Below are 21,412 nucleotides of genomic sequence, written 5' to 3'. Positions count from 1 at the left end.
CTAGGCTGGAGGATGATCCCCTACCTTGACACAGCCAACCTGGCTTCCGGGATCTGTGCCATGGTGATACTGAGACTTGACTACTGTAATGCACTGTGCATAGGTCTCCGTTCTAAGTTAACTTGGAGATTCAAGTTGGTGCAGAATGCTGTGACTCGGTTATTATCGGGAGCTAGGAGGAGAATGAATGTGACTCCCATTCTGCAGTTACTCCATTGACTCCCTCTCAGTTACCAGGCTCAATTCCAGATACTGGATATAACATATAAAGCTCTTCACAGCTTTACTGCATCGTATCTATAGGGCTGCCCCTCTCTCTCTGTGTTCCACCACAGCCACTTCTCTCTTTTGAACAGGGCCTTCTGCAGAAGGCGCCACCTTGCACAGGGGCGGAATCAACAGATGCCCCAACATGTGCATTCTCTGTGGTGGCCCCCACACTATGGAACAGCCGACCTGAGGAGGTCAGGAAAGCCCCCACTCTCCCAGCTTTCCACAAACTATGCAAAACTGAATGATTCAAGAGGGCTTTTTACTCAAATGGGAGGACCATCCTGTAAGGAAGTGGTCTCAAAGACTATAAAGGGATAAGGACTATAGGCTTACCTCTATGTACTGTCTGTTGCTGTAAGTATGAGTCTCCTGGATGATTTCTATGTTGTTTAACATGTCAGTCTTAGAATTGCTTTTGCTCTGTTTTAGCATTTGTTCATCTCTGTATTGGATTTCTGCTGGTTTTAAATCTTTGCAAATATGTATTTATGTACCCTTATTACCCTGGAGATCCCTTGCAACGCTATGATTCTCTGATTTAATACCTATTACGTTGTTTACTGTCCTGACCTGGATAGCTCAGGTGAGCCTGATCTCATCAGATCTCAGAAGCTAAGCAGGGTTGGCCTTGGTTAGTAATTGGATGGGAGACCTCCAGTGAAGACCAGGGTGGCAGAGCCAGGCAATGGCAAACCACCCCTGTTCATCTCTTGCCACAAAAACCCCATCAGGGGTTGTCACACGTCAGCTATGACTTGAGGGCACATTCCACCACAACATTTTTTATTGAAATGTCTTTGAAATGGATTGTACTGACTCACTCTGTGTGAGCCGCCTTGAGTGTCAGTGAGAAAACTGCACTATAAATGAATTAATAAAGGTGTGGCTGTGCTTAGTTGTATGTTTGGGAAGTGTACAGCTTGACATACTTCGAGACTTCAGGATAAAATTTTAAAGAAACATGAGGGACTTCGAGGCCCTGGGGAGGAGGGGATCCTTTGTCTCCCTGTAGGAATCTTGTAAATCTCAAAAACAGTTGCTTCACAGTTTCACAGAAATGATCTCACAGTTCTTGGAAGCTGTTTTTTTTCTACTGAAGACGAAGAGGGAAGTTAGTATCTCAGTTCTTTTGAAATATGCAGAGAACGGGAGGATGTCGGCTGTGTCAACATGAGCCATTTAGTCTGGACTTGCCATTATTTGCTTACTCAGAATCCAGTCATTCTGTTGGATTTCAGTGCTTTCTGCATTTTGGTTTGTCACTTTTCCAAACCTGGTGTGTGTTTTCATTTAAAACGTTGGTGTATGGACTGACAGATGTGCTTCTACGAAAGACCCACTTTGTAACAGGCTTTGCGCAGTGAGTCTCTTCCTTTTCACTGGGGCGTCAGGGTGGAATCTTCAACAAATGCTTAATCAGTTCCAGGGGTGTGGGAACATTTTGTTACTGCTTTTCTTTTCGTTATCGTCATTGTGCAGTTAATTACCATCATAAAAAATGTAAAAATCCAGCACGGTGTAATGGTTAGAGTCTTGGACTAGAATTTAGGAGATGAATCCGTGCTCTGCCGTGGAAGTTCCCTTGGTCCCTTAGGCCAGTCACTCGCTCTCAGCCTGGCCTACCTCATAGGGTAGTTGTGAGGAGAAAATGGAGGCCAAGAGAAGCAATATTGGGTCGTCATTGGGGAGAAACGCAGGCCAAAAATATCTAAATATAATAAATTATAAAAGAAACAAGTAATAAATTATAAAAAGTAATAAAAAGTAACAAGCAGTCATGTTCACAGGAAAAAACATCGGCACTGCTGATATTATTAGATCTCTCATCAGCATTTGATACGGTCGATCACGATCTTTTGACCCACCGCCTCACCGATGTGGGGATACGAGGGATGGCCTTACAGTGGCTTGTCTCTTTTCTCCACGGTTGGGGACAGAGGGTGGCGCTAGGGGAGAAGCTGTCATCCTGCCACCCGCTGGTGTGCGCTGTTCCGCAAGGGGCAAAACTGCCCGGATTGGGTTGGTGCTGGGCGGAGGAACCCTCCCCCACCCAGCACCGAACCAATCCTGCCTGTTTTGGCACCCATCTGGGCCGAAACGGGCCCAAAATGGCCATTTTGGGCCCATTTCGGCCAGGATCAGGGCTGAAACGGCTCAGATCAGGGCCGAAACTGCCCAGATTGGGTTGGTGTCAGATTGGGGAACCTTCCCCTGCCCAGTACTGACCTGATCCTGGCCATTTCCGGCCCGATCTGGGTCCAAAACGGCCATTTTGGATGCATTTTGGCCCAGATTGGGCCTGTTTGGGCCAGAATTGGGGCCAAAACAGCCCAGATCATGCCACTTCCAGGCAGGGGAACACTCCCCCATCTGGCAGCAGCCCAATCCAGGCCATTTCAGGCCAGATTCTGGCCATTTTGTGCCTTTCATGCCAGGATCGTCCCGAAACAGCCAATATCGGGCCTCTGCTGGGAGGGGGAACACTCCCCCACCCAGCAGCGGCCCGATCCTGGCCACATTGGGCCCCTTTTGGCCATTTTGGGCCAAATTTGGGCCCTAAACAGCCAGGATTGGGTCCAAAATGGCCAGGATAGGGCTGCTGTGTGGCAGCAGCCCATTCCAGGCCGATTTGGGCCCGATCTTGGTCGTTTTGGCCCAATTTTGGTTTGAAACTGCCCAGATCTGGCTGCTACTGGGCAGGGGAATGCTCCCCCACTCTACAGCAGCCCATTCTATACCAATGGTGGCCCAATTAAGGCCGAATTTGGCGTGATCATGGCTGAGTCCCCCCTCCCTCCCATGGAGCATGGGAGCATTCCCAGGGCAGCCAAGCCTGTGTGATAGCATCACTTCCTGGAAGTGACATCATTGCACTTTCCCACTGCACACGAGCACATGTGGTGACCAGGGCCTCCACCTCCTCCCAGGAGATGCCCCAGGTGAGAGTTCCCCCACCTTTCTGCACAGAAAAAAAAGCCCTGCTTACAGGTACTGGGAAGGAGGCAATGTGCCTATTAAGTCTGATTCCAGAAAGCCAGAGGGTGGGGGGCGTGGAGCTATAGAGCTTCTCTACAGATAATGTTCCTTGTTCCCTACCCCGCTTCCTAAAATGTTCTTAAAAGAAAGCAGCACGGAGAGGCTTTACTGTTCTAGTGTTCGTTTTTTAAATAGTATAATGTTTCAAAACATGAGATGGATTTTTGTGAGTTTCAAATGTAGGTATTCTCTATACAAGGGTCCTTTTGTACTTATTCTGGATGCACTTCCTATATTAGCACTATATTCCCACCACTAAAATCCTTCAGTAGAACAAACAGTAGGGGGTATGTTATTTTAAAATAATAATAATAATAGTAACATTTGATTTATATACCACCCTTCAGGACAACTTAACGCCTACTCAGAGCAGTTTACAAAGTATGTTATTATCCCTACAACAAAAAACACCCTGTGAGGTGGGTGGGGCTGAGAGAGCTCTGAGAGAGCTGTGACTGACCCAAGGTTACCCAGCTGGCTTCAAGTGGAGGAGTGGGGAATCAAACTCGGTTCTCCAGATTAAAGTCCCTGTCAGTTCCTGGCAGGTAGATCCCTCAGCCCCTCCACGGTGAACACACGGTGGTTCCAGCAGAAAAAGCTTTATTAGAATATATACAGTTCAGGTCTGAACTCCATCACGGAGCTTGGCAGAAGTGACCAGGTAGGACAAACAATCAATGTTACACTTGATTTTCCCGCGCGCCAGTGACTGTTAAGGTTTTGGCGCACAAGTCTATACCTGATAACTAGCCATAAATAAATGACTAGATATCAGGTACACAATAATATATTCCCAGCGTCTGGGTAAAGTAGCAAAAGCTGGCATCTGGACACTCCAAGGTCAGTTCTAGCTGAGACTTGCATATTTCTCTAAGATAGCAGGAGAGGCCCATTGTCAGGCTCTGCATATTTCTGCTATCACGCCACGAAGAGAGAAGACATATCATAGTCCGGAAGAAAGGTTCAAAGTTGTAAACAGACAGCCACCTGGGAACGTTTGAGAGTCCACTAGAATACTAGCAACAGGAAATTGAGTTACACCAGGCTTCTGATTACAATAACTGGCCACTAAGCATATAAACATCAAAATTAATATTGGCATGGATGAATGGGCACAGTCAAACATGACATTCGTTCTGGGTCTTAAAAAATACCACTTCCAATATGGCTATGGAGAAAATACATTAGGTTAGTAATAAAGCATTATAACTTCAGTGCATCCCTTTTACCATATGGCATCAGTCAACAGTGCATTAGGCTGCCCAGCGGGGCCTGGCTGTGCCAAAAGTCCATGCAACGCCAAAGCAGTCTGAAAAAAGGTGGGAGGGCAACATGGAAAATACTAGATTGCGGTGTTTGGGCCACAAGACCACCTGCGTTCTGCACAACACCTCTGCCCCCTGCTTTCTGCCCTGCAGAAGCATGCAAGTGGGTCTTGGGTGGTGCCTGACTTTTGTTGAGTCCATGGTACAGCCCTTCAAACACTCAAAAGAGGGCCCTGGTTGCCAATCAGGGGCACAGAATTCTCCAAGCACGCTTCCCATGGCACTGACTGTTAGGCTTTGGTGCCCGTGTGCCCAGAAGATGAGAGGCGGTGTCGTTTGGGCCTAAGCTGCGATTCCAGAGAGAGCCTGTAATTCTGCTGACTCTCTTGCTGGGCTTCCCTGCACTGCTCCTTCAGGCCGCCTTTTTCTTGCTCAGCAGTGCTTCCTGTAGGGGGGAAATGTTGCTGTGGCTGTGTCAGACAGTGGGCCTTGCCTTCGCCACCCCAGGCCACTTGCCCAGGCACTTGTCTCAGCCCTGTGTGCCGCAGGGTCTGTGGCCCTGGCCTTGGGGAGCGTGGGATGGGAGGATTTGACGCCCTCAGAGTTTGACCAAGTAACACTGCGTCGGTGTGAGGGAAAGGGGAGCCGAGATGCGCTCCATTGGGGATCGATCCATTCAGTGAGCTCTCCTGTTCCTTCCTAGTTGGGGCTTCAGAGGTTCCTGAGCTAAAGTGTCACACAGACTTTGCCACCAAGGTGGTCTGTCACTGGGCTGTGAACAACACTACCAACTGTACCGAGGAGTTCCTGCTCCATTATAGCAACAGTACTGGACAGTAAGTACCCTGTGTGTTTTTGTGACATGTTGAAGTGTGTTAACTGGGGGCCTGCATCCCACGTTCATGCCAGAAATGATGAAATTTCACCTAGAAGGTCAGATATTAAAGGAGGCTAGGCAAGGATTCTCATACACAATGTCTCTGCAAGCTCCCTTTCCTATCACTGCAAAAAAAAAATCCAAAATGATTCTGATGATATCTCTTATTGGACCTAGATCCAGAGGAGTTAGCTGTGTTAGTCTGTAGTCGCAAAATAGTAAAGAGTCCAGTAGCACCTTGAAGACTAACCAACTTAATTGTAGCATAAGCTTTCGGGAACCACAGCTGCTACCGGGCTCTTTCTTCTTGGACCAATTGTGCTAGGAAGGCAGTTGTCACTTCCATCTTCTACATCTTGAAAGAAGACTTTCCGAGGGACAAAAAAGGGCTGTTGTCACAAGCAAGCGGAATCCGGTCCTACAGGGACTGCATTCTGCTGAGAGGCTGAGCACAGACCAGCATACTAGGAAGGTGCCTTTTCATGCTTTCCAGGAGGTCAGTGTGTAATCTCAAGAACAGGAGAAGCCTCGGGTCTGCCTCCCCCAGCTGTGTTTGCATGATTCTGAAGGAGCAGTTCATTGTGACCAAGTATACTTTCTCATTGGAGAGCAGGCGGAACTATGCATCCCGGAACCTCACAGTTTACCTTGATGACATTGGTAAGGCCTGATTTCTCTCTCTTGGGTTGCCAGCCTCCAGGTTGCCAGCCCCCTGCTGCGGCTCCTCCTGTCCTCTCCATGCTCCACTCGTCAAATCTCCAGGAATTCCCCAACCTGGAGCTGACAGCCTGATCTCATAAGTATATCTGAATAGGATTCTTCAGGAGATCCTCAAAATGGATCTAGGACTATGTTCTGTAGTCTAGTACCTACCATCCCAGGGTCAGGCTGCCAGATGTAGTGGGGTGAAAGATTGACATGCCAGCGTGGAGCCAAAATACCTGAAAGCCTAGGGGCCCGGCCATGGGTAAATACAGCCCTGTTTCCGGGGCAGAGGAACAGGCTGTGATTGGGAAAGGGTGTGAGCATCCACAGAAGAAGGAGGGGAGGGGAGAGAACTAGGTAGCATCTCCCCCATGCTGCCAGTGGCTGTGAGAAGGCATCCAGGCAGCGGCTTGTCTTCCTGCCAGGTGTTTGCTCTTCCTTCTGAAGCTCCCTTGCAGGACACCCCCTGCTCTCTGGCTCTCATTTCTCCTTTTCTCAGCGCCTTTTCTTCTCTTGTTTCTTCCCTGAGAGCAGTGAAGCCAACGGCCCTCAAAAACCTCACTGTCTCAAAGAGTGAGAGGCGTTCCTTTATCCTGACCTGGAGAAAGGACTACAACTCATCTAATCCTTTAAAGATCCCCGGAGTAGTCTATCAAATCCGTATTTCATCCGAAGGACAAACGGAACCGGTAGGTAGCCCACTTGCACCTGTTCTGTATTTCTCTCTCTTCCTCTGGAATAACCCATGAATTTGGCTTTTGGTTTACTACCTTAGCGATCTGCTCCCTTTTGCACGAACTTCCAGTGGAGCAAAGCTTCTGCTTCCCTGAGCTGAGCTGAGTGATTCGGAGGCTCGTGTGCAGCAAACTTCAATTCCACGTGACATTCTAAGTTCTAAGAACATAAATTGCCTTGCTAGATCAGACGGACGGGTGTGGGATCCACCTAGGCCTGATTTCTGTCTCTAGCCCGATACTCCAGGAACAATACTGTTTCCAGCAATCTCCGAACGCACAGGTTCCATTTTTTGTTACTAATACTTGTTGATACTCGCTGGCCTTGAAAGAGTGATCTGGCAGACAAGTTGTCCTGAAGGGCGGTATATAAATAAATAAAATGTTTTAATAATAATAATTAATTACGTTGTAATCCACTCTGAGCCTGCTTGCAGGGAGGACAGGCTGAATATCAAATAAATAAATAAATCGCTTGGGTTCTTCACTGGGCCCCCCAATTCCAGTGCGGATTCTTAGACGACCCCACTCTCTAGCTGCCTTGGTCATGAGAACTTATTCCTTCCCTGCCTTGCATGTGCTTTAACCAGGTCCTTATCCAAGGAGGACCCATCCTCTTATTCTGTAACTTCTCATTTATCTTAGACCTCTTAATCAACCCTTTCTGCGTGTTGACTCACATACTGTGGAAGAACTGGGGAGGCAGAGCTTCTCTTTGCCGAAGCCAAGGCACTTCCTTCCCAGCAAGAGATATTTAATCACCCTTGCTTTGAATATCACCTTTTATCAATTTGCCTGGGACAGGAATTACGCTGACAGGCCTGTATTTTTTCCTCTGGAATCTTTCTTAAAGTTTTGCTATTACACTGGCTGCCTTCCAGTCTTTAAGGGAGATTTCAGCGACTGATAACTTGAAGATTTTAGATAAAAGTTCAGAATTTCCCCCCTGAGTTTTTAAAGAGCTCTCAGCTTGTTAGCTGCTACTGACACCTCGTCCTGTTATCATTAGGTCTGTGAGGACCTCCTTTGGCTGCTCAGCTGAAGCAGTTCTTCAAAGTGCCCTAGAGACAAGGAAGGGTTCGGTCGTGGGTGTGTCTCCAGTTTCTCTCTGATTTCTCTTGTCTTCCTGCGGTATTCATTTCACAGTTCCATCCTCTCCAAGAGTTCAAAGATGTATTCATTAATTTTGTACATTTTTTCCCACCCTTTCTTCAAGGTGCTCAGGACTGGTTTACATTGTTCTCACACACACCATTTTATTCTAACAACACGAAAATAAACATACAACTACCCTGTGAGGTTGATGAGACTGCATGAGGATGCCTTGCCCATGGACACACCATGAAGCTTCCAGGGGGAATATGAACCTGGTCCTCTAAGCCCTTCGCCATCCTGGCCCTCAGACAATTGCTTAGCCTCATTTTATACCTAGTTGGTTTAGAGCAGCAGGACTCTAATCTGGAGAGCCAGGTTGATTCCCCACCCCTCCACTCGAAGCCAGCTGGGTGACCTTGGATCAGTCGCAGCTCTCTCAGAGTTCTCTCAGGCTCACCCACCTCATGGAGTGATTGTCGTGAGGATAATAATAATACACTTTGTAAATTGCTCTGAATGGGCGTTCAGTTGTCCTGAAGGGCAGGATATAAATTGATTATTATTATTATATTAGCAACAAATCCCATTATGGGAAAAAATAAAACAGGCTCTAGAAAGGGGAGGGCAGGCAGATGGGCATTCCCTCCTTCATCACTGATCCCAGCCGGATGAAGGCGGGGAGGGGGGGGATTGCCACCTGCTCTGTGCCTGATCCCAGCTGGGTGAGGGCGGAAGGCAGGCATTGCCACTGCCTCCACTCCTGATCCCAGCTGGGTGAAGGTGGGGGTGGGCATTGCCACCTGCTCCGCTCTTGATCCCAGCTGGGTGAAGGCGGGGGGTGGGCATTGCCACCTGCTCTGCTCTTGATCCCAGCTGGGTGAAGGCAGGGGTGGGCATTGCCACCTGCTCTGCTCCTGATCCCGGTTGAGTAAAGGGCAGGCGGGCTGCCTGCTCCGCTCTTGATCCCAGCTGAGTGAAGGCGGGGGTCAGGCATTGCCACCTGCTCTGCTCCTGATCCCAGTTGAGTAAAGGGTGGGTGGGCATTGCCACCTACTTCGCTCCTGATCCCAACTGGTTGAAGGCGGGGAGTGGGGTAGGCATTGCCACCTCTGTTCCTGATCCCAGCTGGGTAAATGCGGGGGGCAGGCATTGCCTCCTGTTCTGCTCCTGATCCCAGCTGGGTAAAAGGCAGGCGGGCATTGCCACCTGCTCTGTTCCTGATTCCAAATAGCTCAGTGGACTGGAGGGAATACAGGGCTCAGTATCTATAAATATAAAGTGTATTCAAGTGCAAAGTGACTAGTGCTTTAAATAAATACTTATATACTGCTAATTAATACATACAAATATAATATTCCAATATACATAAATAATTATTACAAAAATACTTAATATCAGCTGTATGAATAGAGGTCATAGATTTTTTAAGTCAATGTCCTTTCTTATTTTCTTACTAAAGAGTAATTTAATTTTCTCACACAATCAGTCCTTTAATTGATGATCTACTACGTATGAAAGAAGTTGGAATATCTAGCTGGCCACGTGTCGGGCTATAGGTTCCTTTGGGTCCTTCTGCTTCCATTCTGTCTCTACCTGTTAAGTTAAAGAAGAGATTGTGTGAGAAAATTTGAAGCTTTGAGAACATTCTCTGTGAAACATTGGAAAGAAAATATTTTTGCAAATGGACTATTATAGGATTTACCTCTGGAATTTCCACCATATTATAGACAGGAGGTCTTTTGTGTCCTTTCCTACATGAGTGAGGATGCTTTAAGAATATACATACTGGAACACTTACCTGTGGAATTCCAGCCTGATTGAAGATTTCTCTTTGGCTTAAATTACTCTTTAGTAAGAAAATAAGAAAGGACATTGACTTTTAACATCTGTCCGGAACCGGCTCCACTGGCCCCGGACTGGGCCAGACCGGCCCCCCTCCCACCAAACCTGCTGGGGGCCAGACACCCGCCCCCACCCCACTCACCTACGGGCCGGGGGGCCCCACCAGGAGGCGGGGAGCCCCTCAGAGGAGCTGTAGGAGTGGCAGAGGTAGAGGGGAGGGGGGAAATGGGACATGAGGGATGGGAGCCGAGCCAACCAGGGAGGGGACTCGCAGGTGTGGCAAAGGGGAGGAACAGGCAGGTAATGGGAGATGAGGGGCGATTGGCAAGCCCTCGGGGAGAGGGGCGGATGGGTGCCATAAAGGGAGGAGTTCCCCATGAGGCCGGGGAGGAGAAGTTGGGTGTGAGTTGGTCAGAGAGATTGCAGAAGTTCACAACCCAGTGGGCAGGAGGGGGCCCTTGGTGACGCAACCGCCCCCCCCCCCACCTGTTCTGAGGCTGAGGGAACCCTCCCACGGAAGCACCCGGGAAGACAGCAGAAGGGGGAGACAACGCGGCGGGCACAGCGGCAACTCACACATCAAAAAATCTATGAACTCTATTCATACAGCTGATATTAATATTAAGTATTTTTGTAATAATTATTATGTATATTGGAATATTATATTTGTATGTATTTATTAGTAGTATATAAGTATTAATTTAGAAGCACTAGTCATTTTGCACTTGAATACACTTTATATTTATAGATACTGAGCCTTGTATTCCCTCCAGGTGTGGGTTTACCACTGAGCTATTTGGTCTTGTGTACTGGGGGAACCTTTTGGTTGGTTTATCTGCTCCTGATTCCAGCTGAGTGAAGGCAGAGGATGGACATTGCCACCTGCTCCACTCCTGATCCCAGCTGGGTGAAGATGGGGGAAAGGTGTTGCCACATGCTCCGCTCCTGACCTCAGTGGGGTAAAGGCAGGGGATGGGCATTTCCATCCACTCTGCTCTTGATCCCAGCTGGGTGAAGGTGGGGGGTGGGCATTGCCACTTGCTCCCCTCCTGATCCCAGCTGGGTGAAGGGCGGGCGTTGACACTTGCTCCGCTCATGATCCCAGCTGGGCAAAGGCGGAGGGCGGGCATTGCCACCTGCTCCGCGCCTGATCCCATCCTGGGCTTCCTGCCGCGGCACACACTCTGGAGGTCTGGCTGCCTCATCTGGGCTTCATTCCACAGCATCGCCCTCTAGTGGCGCACCAGGGTAGGAAATGAGTTGTCTTGAATATGCTTAGTCTTCTATATAGTAGGATATCAAGATAGCACAGATTCTATCCTGTTATATAATAATAATAATAATAATAATAATAATAATAATGCACCTGAAGACATTGTCCAAATTATTGCTGTTGTTGTTATCCCACCTTTCCCACGGATATCCAAGGTGGATTACACAGTACAAGTGAAAATACAATATGCTCAACAGCTAGGACGTTCACTGGGCAGAGTACAATAATGAACAGCATGGCACTCAGTGAAAGAGATGCAATAGGGTATGGCAGGAGCAGAAAAATTGAAAACCAGTGGGAAAATCTATGGACTGAATAAATCAGATTTACTGAATGTCAAGAATTAAGGGAGAATTAGTATAAAATGTTTTTAGATGGTATATTACTCCCAAAAATATTGCAAAAACGAATAAAGAGTATAATGGAAAGTGTTGGGAATACGGTAACGGCGGCAAGAGTGAATTTCTCAGCAAAATGGAAAGCAGAAAAAGGTCCAGATTTGAAGAGTAAATTTCACGACTACGCGACAATGGCAAAATTAACATCTTATATACCTAATAGACTGACCTCAGAATTTCAAGAAAAATACAAAATGGAAAGTATTTTTGACTCTTTAGCTAAAAATCAAGAATAAGTAAGAATTTTAAGTTTAAATTAGAATAGGTAAAGAGATCAGCAATATATATAACAAAATTATTACTGTAGATAGACAGGAAAGATAGAATAGAAATATTGAAGTAGAAGTGAAAAATCAGGACTATATAAGGCAACTCTGTACAGATATGTGAAATGTATGATTTGAATGGTTTTAGTTTAGATTTGTGTTAACATGCATATGTCTAGTTTGTGTTTTATGTAGATAAATGTAGAAATAAATGATAGTGGATATATGATTTAGGTGACTTTTGAGTGTATAAACTAAAATAAAACTTAGTAGAAAAAAGAAAAGGAAAATTGAAAACAAGCATGAAGCCAAAGCACAGAGATGAATCTTTCTAAACCCAGCTACTTCCTATGACACAGCCCTATCATCTGGGTAGAAAGCCCTCCCAAATGTGTCATAAGAAATAGCTCAGAGACAAGGATAAGGACTATACGCTACTCTGTTGGCACTGTCTACCAATGGCGACATGCACATACTAGGGATCTTCCAGATTGCCAAGTATGTCATGAAATTACTTTTTTTTTCTGGGTTTAGAAAGATTTCATCTCTGTGTTTTGGCTTCATGTTTGTGTGGACTCCTTCCCTCTAGGGCCAGTTTTAAGGTATTTTTCTGCAAGTAGATGTCACTCTGTGTATATATAATGTTTATGTTACTGTGGTTATGTACAATGCACACCAATGGAAAGTGAAGGCGCCAAACACCAGTCTGTGCACACACTGCCCCGTTGCCTTTCTGAGGTTGCCAGATGCCCCCTGTGCCCACTTAGCAGGTGGCCATAAATTGGGGGGGGGGCGCTCTCCCCAATGTTCCTGATCCCTTAGGCGAGAGGGGTACATTCACTGAGGAAAAGCACATCCAGAAATTGGTGTCCTTTTAAAACCAAAAATGAAAGTGAAAATGAATGGGGTGAAGAACAAAATAAAAATGGGAGAGCTGCACACACCTTTCCGTGTCTGCAATCCACAGGGGAAGCTTTGGTGGAAGCAAACGGGTCCTTGGAAGAAATGGGCTTGGCATGGCTTAGAAAGTTTATGAAAAAAGACCTAGAAAGTTGGGGAAAGATAAATGTATGTTGCTGGGAGAGTTCTCGTCTCCTTAAGGTCAAGTGTGAAACTCGTGCAGCGTGAAAATTGTCCCATAATGTTTCCTTCTCCCAAGATACTGAAAAATCTTACAGAGCAAGCGGAGCGCTATGAAATTTTTGCTGACACCCTCTTGCCGGGAAAGTGCAGTGCAAGTGTACGATATATAATACCAGAATGGAAAAGCGAGTGGAGCGAGTGGAGTATCCCCTGCGAATGGTCCAATGGTGAGTGCTGTGCTCCGTCCACATCTGCCACCCATCTGCCACTGGCTAAGCCTTCCCTCTTCTTGAGACTGCAACCCCGGTTCTTCAGTTCTTTGATTTGTATATATCCACCAGTCACTTCCTTGGAGGAGGGCAGATTCCAGAGGGGTTGCTGGTCTAGTCTGCTGGGAACAAAAGAACAGCAACTTGCTGCGTTACCCTGAAGCCAGATGCATTTATTGCAACAGAAACTTTGGTGAGCCAGAGATGACTTGGTGCTCTGGACAAAGTGGGCCCACAATAAGTTTGCTGTGCTTTTAGGTGCCACAAGATGCTGCCCTGATTTTCCTTACCAGATGCCCCCCAAAGCAGGGAGGACCATTGACACAGAAGCAATTCAGAAGGGGGACAAATTCTGAGACGGGAGCGCCTGGCAGTGAGGGGGGAAGCAACTTTATACAACTGGAAGAAGTGCCAAGGGAGATAAGATGTGTGCCGTGAAAACCAGCTTTCTTGGAAAGGCTGGGCTAGGTTAGGAAAACAGCATACTGGGATTTGTGTAGCATGACAGGAGTCTGCAGCACACCAAGCGGGGAACTGGGTGAGGCAGAAGTTGCCCTGTCCCGTCCTTTGCTGGGTGATTGCAGAGGCATGGCTCACTTGCTCATTGGACTGCTGGGGCCAACAGGAAGAGGGACTCCCCATCTCCCTGCTTCTGTGCTGCCTGGCCCCCCAGGTTGAGGAGATGACGGCTTCCAAACTGCTACTGTATGGCCACCTGATGCCTCACCCCCTACAGAAATTCAGCTGAACTAACATCCCATGGTGTGGGTGGGGGTTCTTCCTGTTACACTTTTCTCTGTCTCCCTTTCCTTCCTTCATGTTAAAAAATTAGATGGCACTTTCGGCATGAAGACAACCACAAAGCATAATAATCCTGATAAATAAATTGTATGTTGGCCCCAAAAACCTAATTAAAGGATTCCATAGTTGGGCAATTAGCAGTATATTGTTTGCAGTGAAAGTGTGATCATGCTGGAGTGAGCTGGTTGTGCTAGCTGGTGTGAGTGTAGGAGAGAATATAACAAACAATACACTTGTTTATATTAAGAAAGGAAATAAGAGTTCTTTATTGTAGGAACGCCATACTCTGTTAGGAAAGGAGGAGTGTTAGATCCTGCCTACTCATCTAATCTAAGGATGGACATGGATGGCAGGACAAGTCCTGCATCCATGGTGGAAGATGGAAAGAAGGCGAAGAGACAGTCAGGAAGAGAAGTAGAAAGTCCTGAGAATAGCAGTCTACGCATCAAAGGATAGTCAGAGCAGTAAACAGATGCCCTGACCTCTCTAGCTTTCTAACGCTTTGGCTTGTCCCCCTTTGAAATCTGAGGAAAGGGACAGCACTCAGTGTTCCTCTTCTAACACCAACCCCATCACCACCATTTCAAATTGGCATAACAGCCTAAGGGGCTCCAGCGTAAAAGTCACTTCGTTGGTGCAATTAAAGCTATCAAGGATGGAAATTAGAAACACCACAGTCCATGAAAAGCCTGGGAGAAAGGCCGCCACCTGCAGCCTGACAACAGGTGAAGGGCTGCGAGGAGGGAGTTTCTACCGTGAAGGTGCCCCCATTGTGGGCCTTTCTGCTACAGTGCAGATTTCCCTTGGAGCCTGTACAGGCCTGTGCGCATCGCTGGCTCAGCAAAGTGCTGGAATGCATCATGGGACTGCCCGTGGATGCTGCCCTTTAAAATGGATTCCCTGCACTCACACACAAATACAAAATCTGAGTTCTAAAACAGAAGTGGTGGGGGCTGTAAGGAAAGGGAATGAAAATAAAACAGCCAGTATTGTAATGCATACATCTATGGTGCAGATTCGTTGCCATGACTGCGTGCGGTTTTGGTCACCGCATCTCAAAAAAGATATTGCAGAGCTGGCAAAAGTACAAAGGAGGGCAACCAAAATAATTAAGGGTTTGAAGCGCCTTTGCTAGGAGAGAAGGCTGGCGTGTCTGGGACTTCTCAGTTCTAGACAAAAAAGACAACTGAGGCTGGGGGTGGGCATGATAGAGGTTTATAAAATTATGCGTGGGGTGAAGAAAGTTGATCGATGGAGCTTTTTGTCCTGCAATGCTAAAACTTGGGCACCCAATGAAGTTTAGGGGCAACAGATGTTGAACAGACAAAAGGAAATGCTTCTTTACTCAAGGAGTAGTTAAATTGAGGCTCTCACTGCCGGCGGAGGTAGTGACGGCTACAAGCACGGGTGGCTTTCAAAGGGGGTGAGACAGATTCAGGGAGGAGCGGTCTGTCGATGGCTACTAGTCACAGTGGCTGAAGAGAGCCTCCATGTTCAGGGGCAGTGAACTTCTGCATCCCAGAGATGGGAGGCAGCAGCAGAGGAAGGCCTCGGCCTCTGTGCCCAGTCTGTTGCCTCTCCAAAATACCTAGTTGTGAGATGGCACGTGTGACTAGACGGACCTTCACTGATCAGGTACTACAGGGCTCTTCTGATATTCTTAAGTAAATCCAGCTGAGAGAAGAAAGGAGAGGAAGTAGGTTGCTGTAGGAGGAGAATCGGGGCCTTTTCCACCTGTCAGTTCTCCTCAAGTGCCACCTGGTCCCACATACGTGCAGAAGTAGACTTGAGAACACTCGCATGTGGCTGGATAACATCTAGTCTTGTACCTACAAGGATCTTCCTGGTGTTTGGCCAGCCCAAGAGACCATCCAGCCTCTCTGGCAGAATTCTACCCAGAGATGCTGAGGTCTGGGATTAAAACGGAGCCTCTGTCCATACTGAGTCCACGCGCTGCCCCGCTGCTGTTCGCCGTGTCCCCCGGGGCCCCGTGTTCTGTGTGACCTCCGTTGACATCAGAGTGCTTCTTTTCTAGATTTCAAGTCGGAAAATGGAGACAGTCTCTTGTGGGGCGTTCTCTTGGCCTGCTTCCTAGTGATGGTGCTGGTCTCCATCGGTTACGTCTGCTTGGCCAGGTAGGAAATGTTGTGACTGTGAGGCTTTGCAGGGCAGTCTTTTGCCCTTACTAAAAGATGACTTCCCTTAATGGAGGGTGGCAGGAGTGGATTATGCTTCACAGATCCCCGCAAGGTGGGGCTGGCCCCTCCCTCATATGTCCCCCTCAGCCAACTCATGGACAAGTTCAAGCTATCAGCTGAGGGGCTCTCTCCACCAGTTTGATGTCTGATCGTGAGGTGGGGCCAGTAGCTCCTGAAGGCCCAGTGTGAGAAGCAGCCATGATTCCAGGTAAGGACTTGGCTTTCAGCGCTGCATCTTAGGTTGCTGTAGCATAGTGGTTAAGTGGTTGGGCTGCAAATCAGCACTCTGTTGGTTCGACTCCCACACTGCCATGAGCTCAGCAGGTGGCCTTGGGGAAGCCCCTCCTCTCAGCCCAGTTGTGTTGTGGGGATAATAATACGGACTTTGTCACTCCTCTGAGGCACTCATCTGCTAGAGGAGCAGTATATAAGCACAGATATAATAGCTACTGTAGCAGAGTGGTTAAGTGACTGGGTTGCAAATCAGCACTCTGGTGGTTTGACTCTCACAACTGCCATGAGCTCAGCAGGTGGCTTTGGGTGAGCCATTCCTTTCAGCCCGGCTCCTCAGCTGTATTGTGGGGATAATAACGACACTGACTTTGTTCACTGCTCTGACTGCGGCAGTAATCTGTCTAGAAGAGCGGTATATAAGCACATGTTTATTACTAATTTTCCTGCCTCCTCATGTGTTGCTTCCTAGCCTGTGTGCTGTTCCTAATTTTACTGTCTTCTCCCACCTTTGAATGTGTTGACCTCTGTGTCTTCTCTGATGGAAGCTGCCGGGCGGGCTGCCTGACCCTGCCCTCTTTAAGTTTCTGGGATCTGGTAATCACTGCAGAGCCAGTGATCTCTCCAGGTTGCCTCACCTTTGCTGCAGTGAGCTTTTGCACATGCTTCTCCTCCCATGCACAAATAGCCACTCCCATAGGGTTATTGCACCTGATATGGAGGGGGTGTTTTTCTTGCCTCCGTCTGTGAGCCAAAATGGAGGACAGGTTGCAGAGTGGCTCTTTCTTTCCTTGCAGGCTGAAGCGAGAATGGTGGGACGACATCCCAAGCCCTGGCAAGAGCAATCTGGGCAAGGAATTTTGGAAAAAGCCGGTAGGAGCGCTGCACTTTGGAGTGGTCCGGGGGCTGTTGTGGGGGCTGCTGTGCCTTAACGCCTGCTTTATGCCTCTTTTTGAGAGCCAGTTTGGTGTAGTGGTTAAGGGTGCGGGACTCTCATCTGGAGAACCGGGTTTGATTCCCCACTCCTCCACTTGAAGCCAGCTGGGTGACCTTGGGTTAGTCACAGCTTCTAGCTCTCTCAGCCCCACCCACCTCACAGGGTGATTGTTGTTGTGGGGATAATAATGACATACTTTGTAAGCCACTCTGAGTACATGTTAAGTTGTCCTGAAGGGCGGTATATAAATCGAATGCTGTTGTTATTATTGTATTTCAGTGTCTGGTAGTGCCGAAGATGTTCCCAGGGGATGAAGGCAAGGCACCTCTCTGTGCCCCGTCACAGAATTTCATGGAGCGGCAGCGGTATGTCTGGCAATGAGCCCTTTATTATACCGTCATTCCCTCTCGCTCAGCAGGCAGTGAGCCTCTGCTCTGGACTCAGATGGACAGGCAGGGAAGGCGAGGCCAGAGATGGGACCAGGCCGCTCAGCCTTTGTTTTGGATCGGTCCAGGGGTTCAATAGCAGGGGTTCTGTTTTGTTTTTCTCCCCCAAACAGAAACGTCAAGGATTCTCCACTTAAAGACGAGGCCGATTTCCCTGGCTGGCCAAAGGAGGTGGCCGCAGCGGTTCCCGGGAGCAGGCTGGGAGGGAAATGGGGGCCGTTCTTCACTCCGGAAGTACCTTCCGTTGAACCTTCTCTTACAATCTGCAGCCGCTCAGCAGACACAGGCCCTGAAGCCCTGACGGAGGAAGAAGGAGACCACGTCTCTCACATGGATGCCTTCATAGACATTTTTCTGGATATCCTGGGGGGTGGGGGCCATGCAGGAGATGTTGAAAGCCCTGCCAAGCCTGTCCTGGAAGCGCACCCCTCAGCCAGGGCTCCAGGACAAGGGCTTGGTGACCTTTGCTCGTTCGGCGGAACACCCGGAAAGAGCCCAGCGGGGTCTTCCGAATCTGGCTATCGGAACTCTGAAGTTGCTGCCTCTGCCCAGGCAGCAAGTCCTGCACCTGAGCAGAGCCAAGGTGACACCCAATGCCATTCTGCCACACAATACAAATTGTTGCTTTCCCCGCGGAAACTGTCCAGGGCGTCATACCGGGAAGTTTTCACAGACGGAGTTGGTCCCCAGGTCGATTCCCCAGGTAGCAGCAGGGCTACGACACCCCAGCCTTCTTGCTACAAGAGTCTCAGCAGCCTCGTGTGTCCATCCCCAGCCAGCTTCAGCCAACCGTGGGAACACCCGCTGGATCTTTCCAGAGTTGACCAATCCTATCCACAGGGTAGCTGGCCTTCCTCCTGTGAAGAAATAGCAGCGCTGTTTTTCCCTCCTCGGCAGGAAGCACCACCCCAGGAGGCCCCAGGCGTTCCTTGCACCATTGACTCCTGCTTGCCCGGCTACCGACCCTTTAGATCTGCCCTTGCCCCAAGTGCAGCCTCCCAGGATCCCAGCTGTTTTGGCGGGGGCTCCCCCTATAAGCCCTTCCTTGGTGTCCTCAGGAGCATTCACCAGGAAGCCCAATGCTGAAGACACAGGACACAGAGAGAGAGGCTGGGGAAGGCCTGGGGAAGAGCCCCTGACCTTTGCTTGTAGCCTGGGCACAGGGGCCAAGGAGGAGAATTCCGGCCAGCAGCGGAGAGAGGGCTTCTCCCCCCAGGGTATGAGGTGACATACTCAAGGGAAGAGGCATGGCTGAGGGCTGAATACTGACCTCCTTGGCAGAGCAGGGGGCAACCCACCGGCAGGCTGTGTGAGCCAGGCATAGTGGCTCACTTGGGCTCAGCTGGGCGCTGGATTTCTCCTTGGGAAATTTGTTAGAGAGCCTGTGAGTGAGTTGTTGAGAGAAGGGGGAGGCCAAGTGGGAATGGAACGCATCTTGCCCCTCTGCCACCAGCCGGGGATGTGCGTCCAGCAACTGCCACCATCCCAGAGCCTCTTCCGCTCTGCCTCGCATGCCCTACTTCCTCTTGCTTCATACGGATGAGCCGAGGGCCCCTGCTCCAGTGGCTGGCTTTCTTTTGTGGTCAGTGCTGTGGCTTCCCTGCACCCTGGCAGAGCCAAACTTGAGAGCTTTTCTTAACGCCTCCTGGCCAAAGGGCAGGAATTCTGCAGGGTTCCCTCCTGGGACACAGGGACAGAGGGGAAGAGGTAGACCTCGTTCGTGTATCTCTGTTCCTGGTGGGGATTGCTTTCAAGGCATTGCCCTTTCTAGTCGCATTGAAGACCTTTAGCCGGATAATCAGGCTGCTGCGCACTTACTCTGCTTGTACCAAAAGGGCTTGTCTCCAAAAAGACCAAACCCTGAAAGTTGGGAAGGGAAAGGTAGCTCATGGCTCAGAGGTACAGCACGTTCTTTGTGGGCAGTCAGTCCCGGTTGTCGTTCCCCGTCTCCTTCTGTTAAAAGGAGCTCCTGTTCTCCCTGCTGACTGGATGGCCAGAAGAAGCCGGGAGCATCCCCTCCCCTCCCCTGTGTCTCTTCAGATCAGTGCTTGCGTCGTGCGCCACCATAGGGATCGTTGGTGAATGGGGGCGGGGGGGGGGTCTGATCACTTTAGGAGAGCGAATTCAGCCTTCGTGCCAAACAGAGGACCTCCAAAAGACCAGCCCGTTCCCTGGTCCTACCCAAGAGTGACATAAAGTGTTTTTATAGATTTTTTATTTTTCAACAATTTTTTGATTTAACAAATTTATCAACAGTAAACAAAAGTAAACAAGTTTTAACAAAATCAAAAAGAGTCCAGTAGCACCTTTAAGACTAACCAATTTTATTGTAGCATAAGCTTTCGAGAATCAAGTTCTCTTCGTCAGATGCCTGATACAGAGACTGGTCAAACACAGAAGAGCAGGAGAGAGAAGAGAGGCGGCAATTAGGGGGGGAGGGGGAGGGAGCAATCAAAACATTCCTTTGCTAGTATATGTAAACATCTCCTTTTGGTGTGTGTATCAGTTGGCTTCAAAGGAGTTTGCCCTGTTAGTTTGTAGCAGCCAAACAGCTAGACCATCCAATTCCAATGTAGTATGGGCCTTCGACAACCACAGCTCTCCCTGCCAGATGCATCTGACAAAGAAATCTGTGGTTCCCGAAAGCAGTAACAGTACAGGTAAATTGGTAAAACAATACAGTAACAGTACAGGTAAATTGGTAAAACAAAAACAGAGAGAGAGAGAGAGAGAGATTTGAAGTGCATACATGTAGCCTACAATAAAACGTACATATTTGGAGAACCAAAAGTTTCACACTATTAAGGTTACAATAAGAAAGGGTCTATTGGATATTTTTTGCTGGGACCAATGTCTTCTGTAATCAAATGATCTAGTACTGGAAGCCAGTCTTCCCAAAAGTCTGATTGTATCATTGGCTATTCAGAACAACAGATTTGATATGTTACCTTCTCCATGTAATACTGGTCCCAAACTTTGTTAAACCACAGGGGGAGTGTAGGGGGTCTAGGGTCCTTCCACCTCAAAGCGATGGCTGTTTTAGCTGCAGCTAAAAGCATAGCCACCCTTTTCCTTATAATAGTGGGTATATCATAGCTTGACCATAAGTTAAGTAAAATTGTTTCAGGTTTAAAAGGAACTATAATACCCAACATTTGTTTGATAACAGTTGTTATCAACGGGGGTAACGGGGCTTGCCCAGGGAGGGGAGAGATGTGGACCTCTTTCTGTGGTTGGGCAGCTGCCTTGCCTTGGGTCCACCAGGCCCTGGCATGGTTGGGCATGACCACCGAGTGTGTAGCTGAATGCCTGGCCACCAGAGGAGCTCCCCCCCCCCCAAGCTAGATCCATACTTGGTGGTTGGAGCAGGCAGTGCTATTGTAGAACAGGCCTTGGCTTCCGTTCTGGAATGGCAGCATTACGCACTCCCCACCCCACCCTCCAGCAGTGCTTGGGCTGCTTGGTGGAGCCAGTGTGGGGATGGCAAAAAGCTCTGCAAATGGGACATTATAAAGGGGGACAAGGTTGTAGTTTTGAAGTCTGGAAAAGTTTGTCCCCTTTGTATCATTTACTGGACGCATTATCTTTTTTATTCCATTGAATATATTTTGTAATACAGCTTTATTATTTGTTTATTATGTCATTTATAAGGTAAATAAATACAAGTTTACAAAGCTGAAAAA

At 48.4% G+C, this 21,412-nt stretch overlaps 1 protein-coding gene across 1 annotated transcript; it reads left to right on the top strand.

The window, feature by feature from the left end:
• Positions 1 to 5,977: 5,977 nt before the first annotated feature.
• LOC129345960 (interleukin-4 receptor subunit alpha-like) lies at positions 5,978 to 21,333 on the top strand. The gene is made up of 7 exons (XM_055003196.1): positions 5,978 to 6,111; positions 6,691 to 6,845; positions 12,924 to 13,074; positions 15,953 to 16,052; positions 17,144 to 17,219; positions 17,563 to 17,648; positions 17,843 to 21,333. Exons 1-7 carry the CDS (start codon positions 6,009 to 6,011, stop codon positions 18,813 to 18,815), a joined length of 1,644 nt encoding a protein of 547 aa, XP_054859171.1. The 5' UTR covers positions 5,978 to 6,008; the 3' UTR covers positions 18,816 to 21,333.
• The last annotated feature ends 79 nt before the right edge of the window (positions 21,334 to 21,412 follow it).

Source organism: Eublepharis macularius, chromosome 19 (genome assembly GCF_028583425.1).
Source record: "Eublepharis macularius isolate TG4126 chromosome 19, MPM_Emac_v1.0, whole genome shotgun sequence".
In the NCBI taxonomy this organism is placed as follows: Eukaryota; Metazoa; Chordata; class Lepidosauria; order Squamata; family Eublepharidae; genus Eublepharis; species Eublepharis macularius.
The sequence above is the reverse complement of the archived record's forward strand: the minus strand, read 5'-3'. Positions and strand labels throughout refer to the sequence as shown.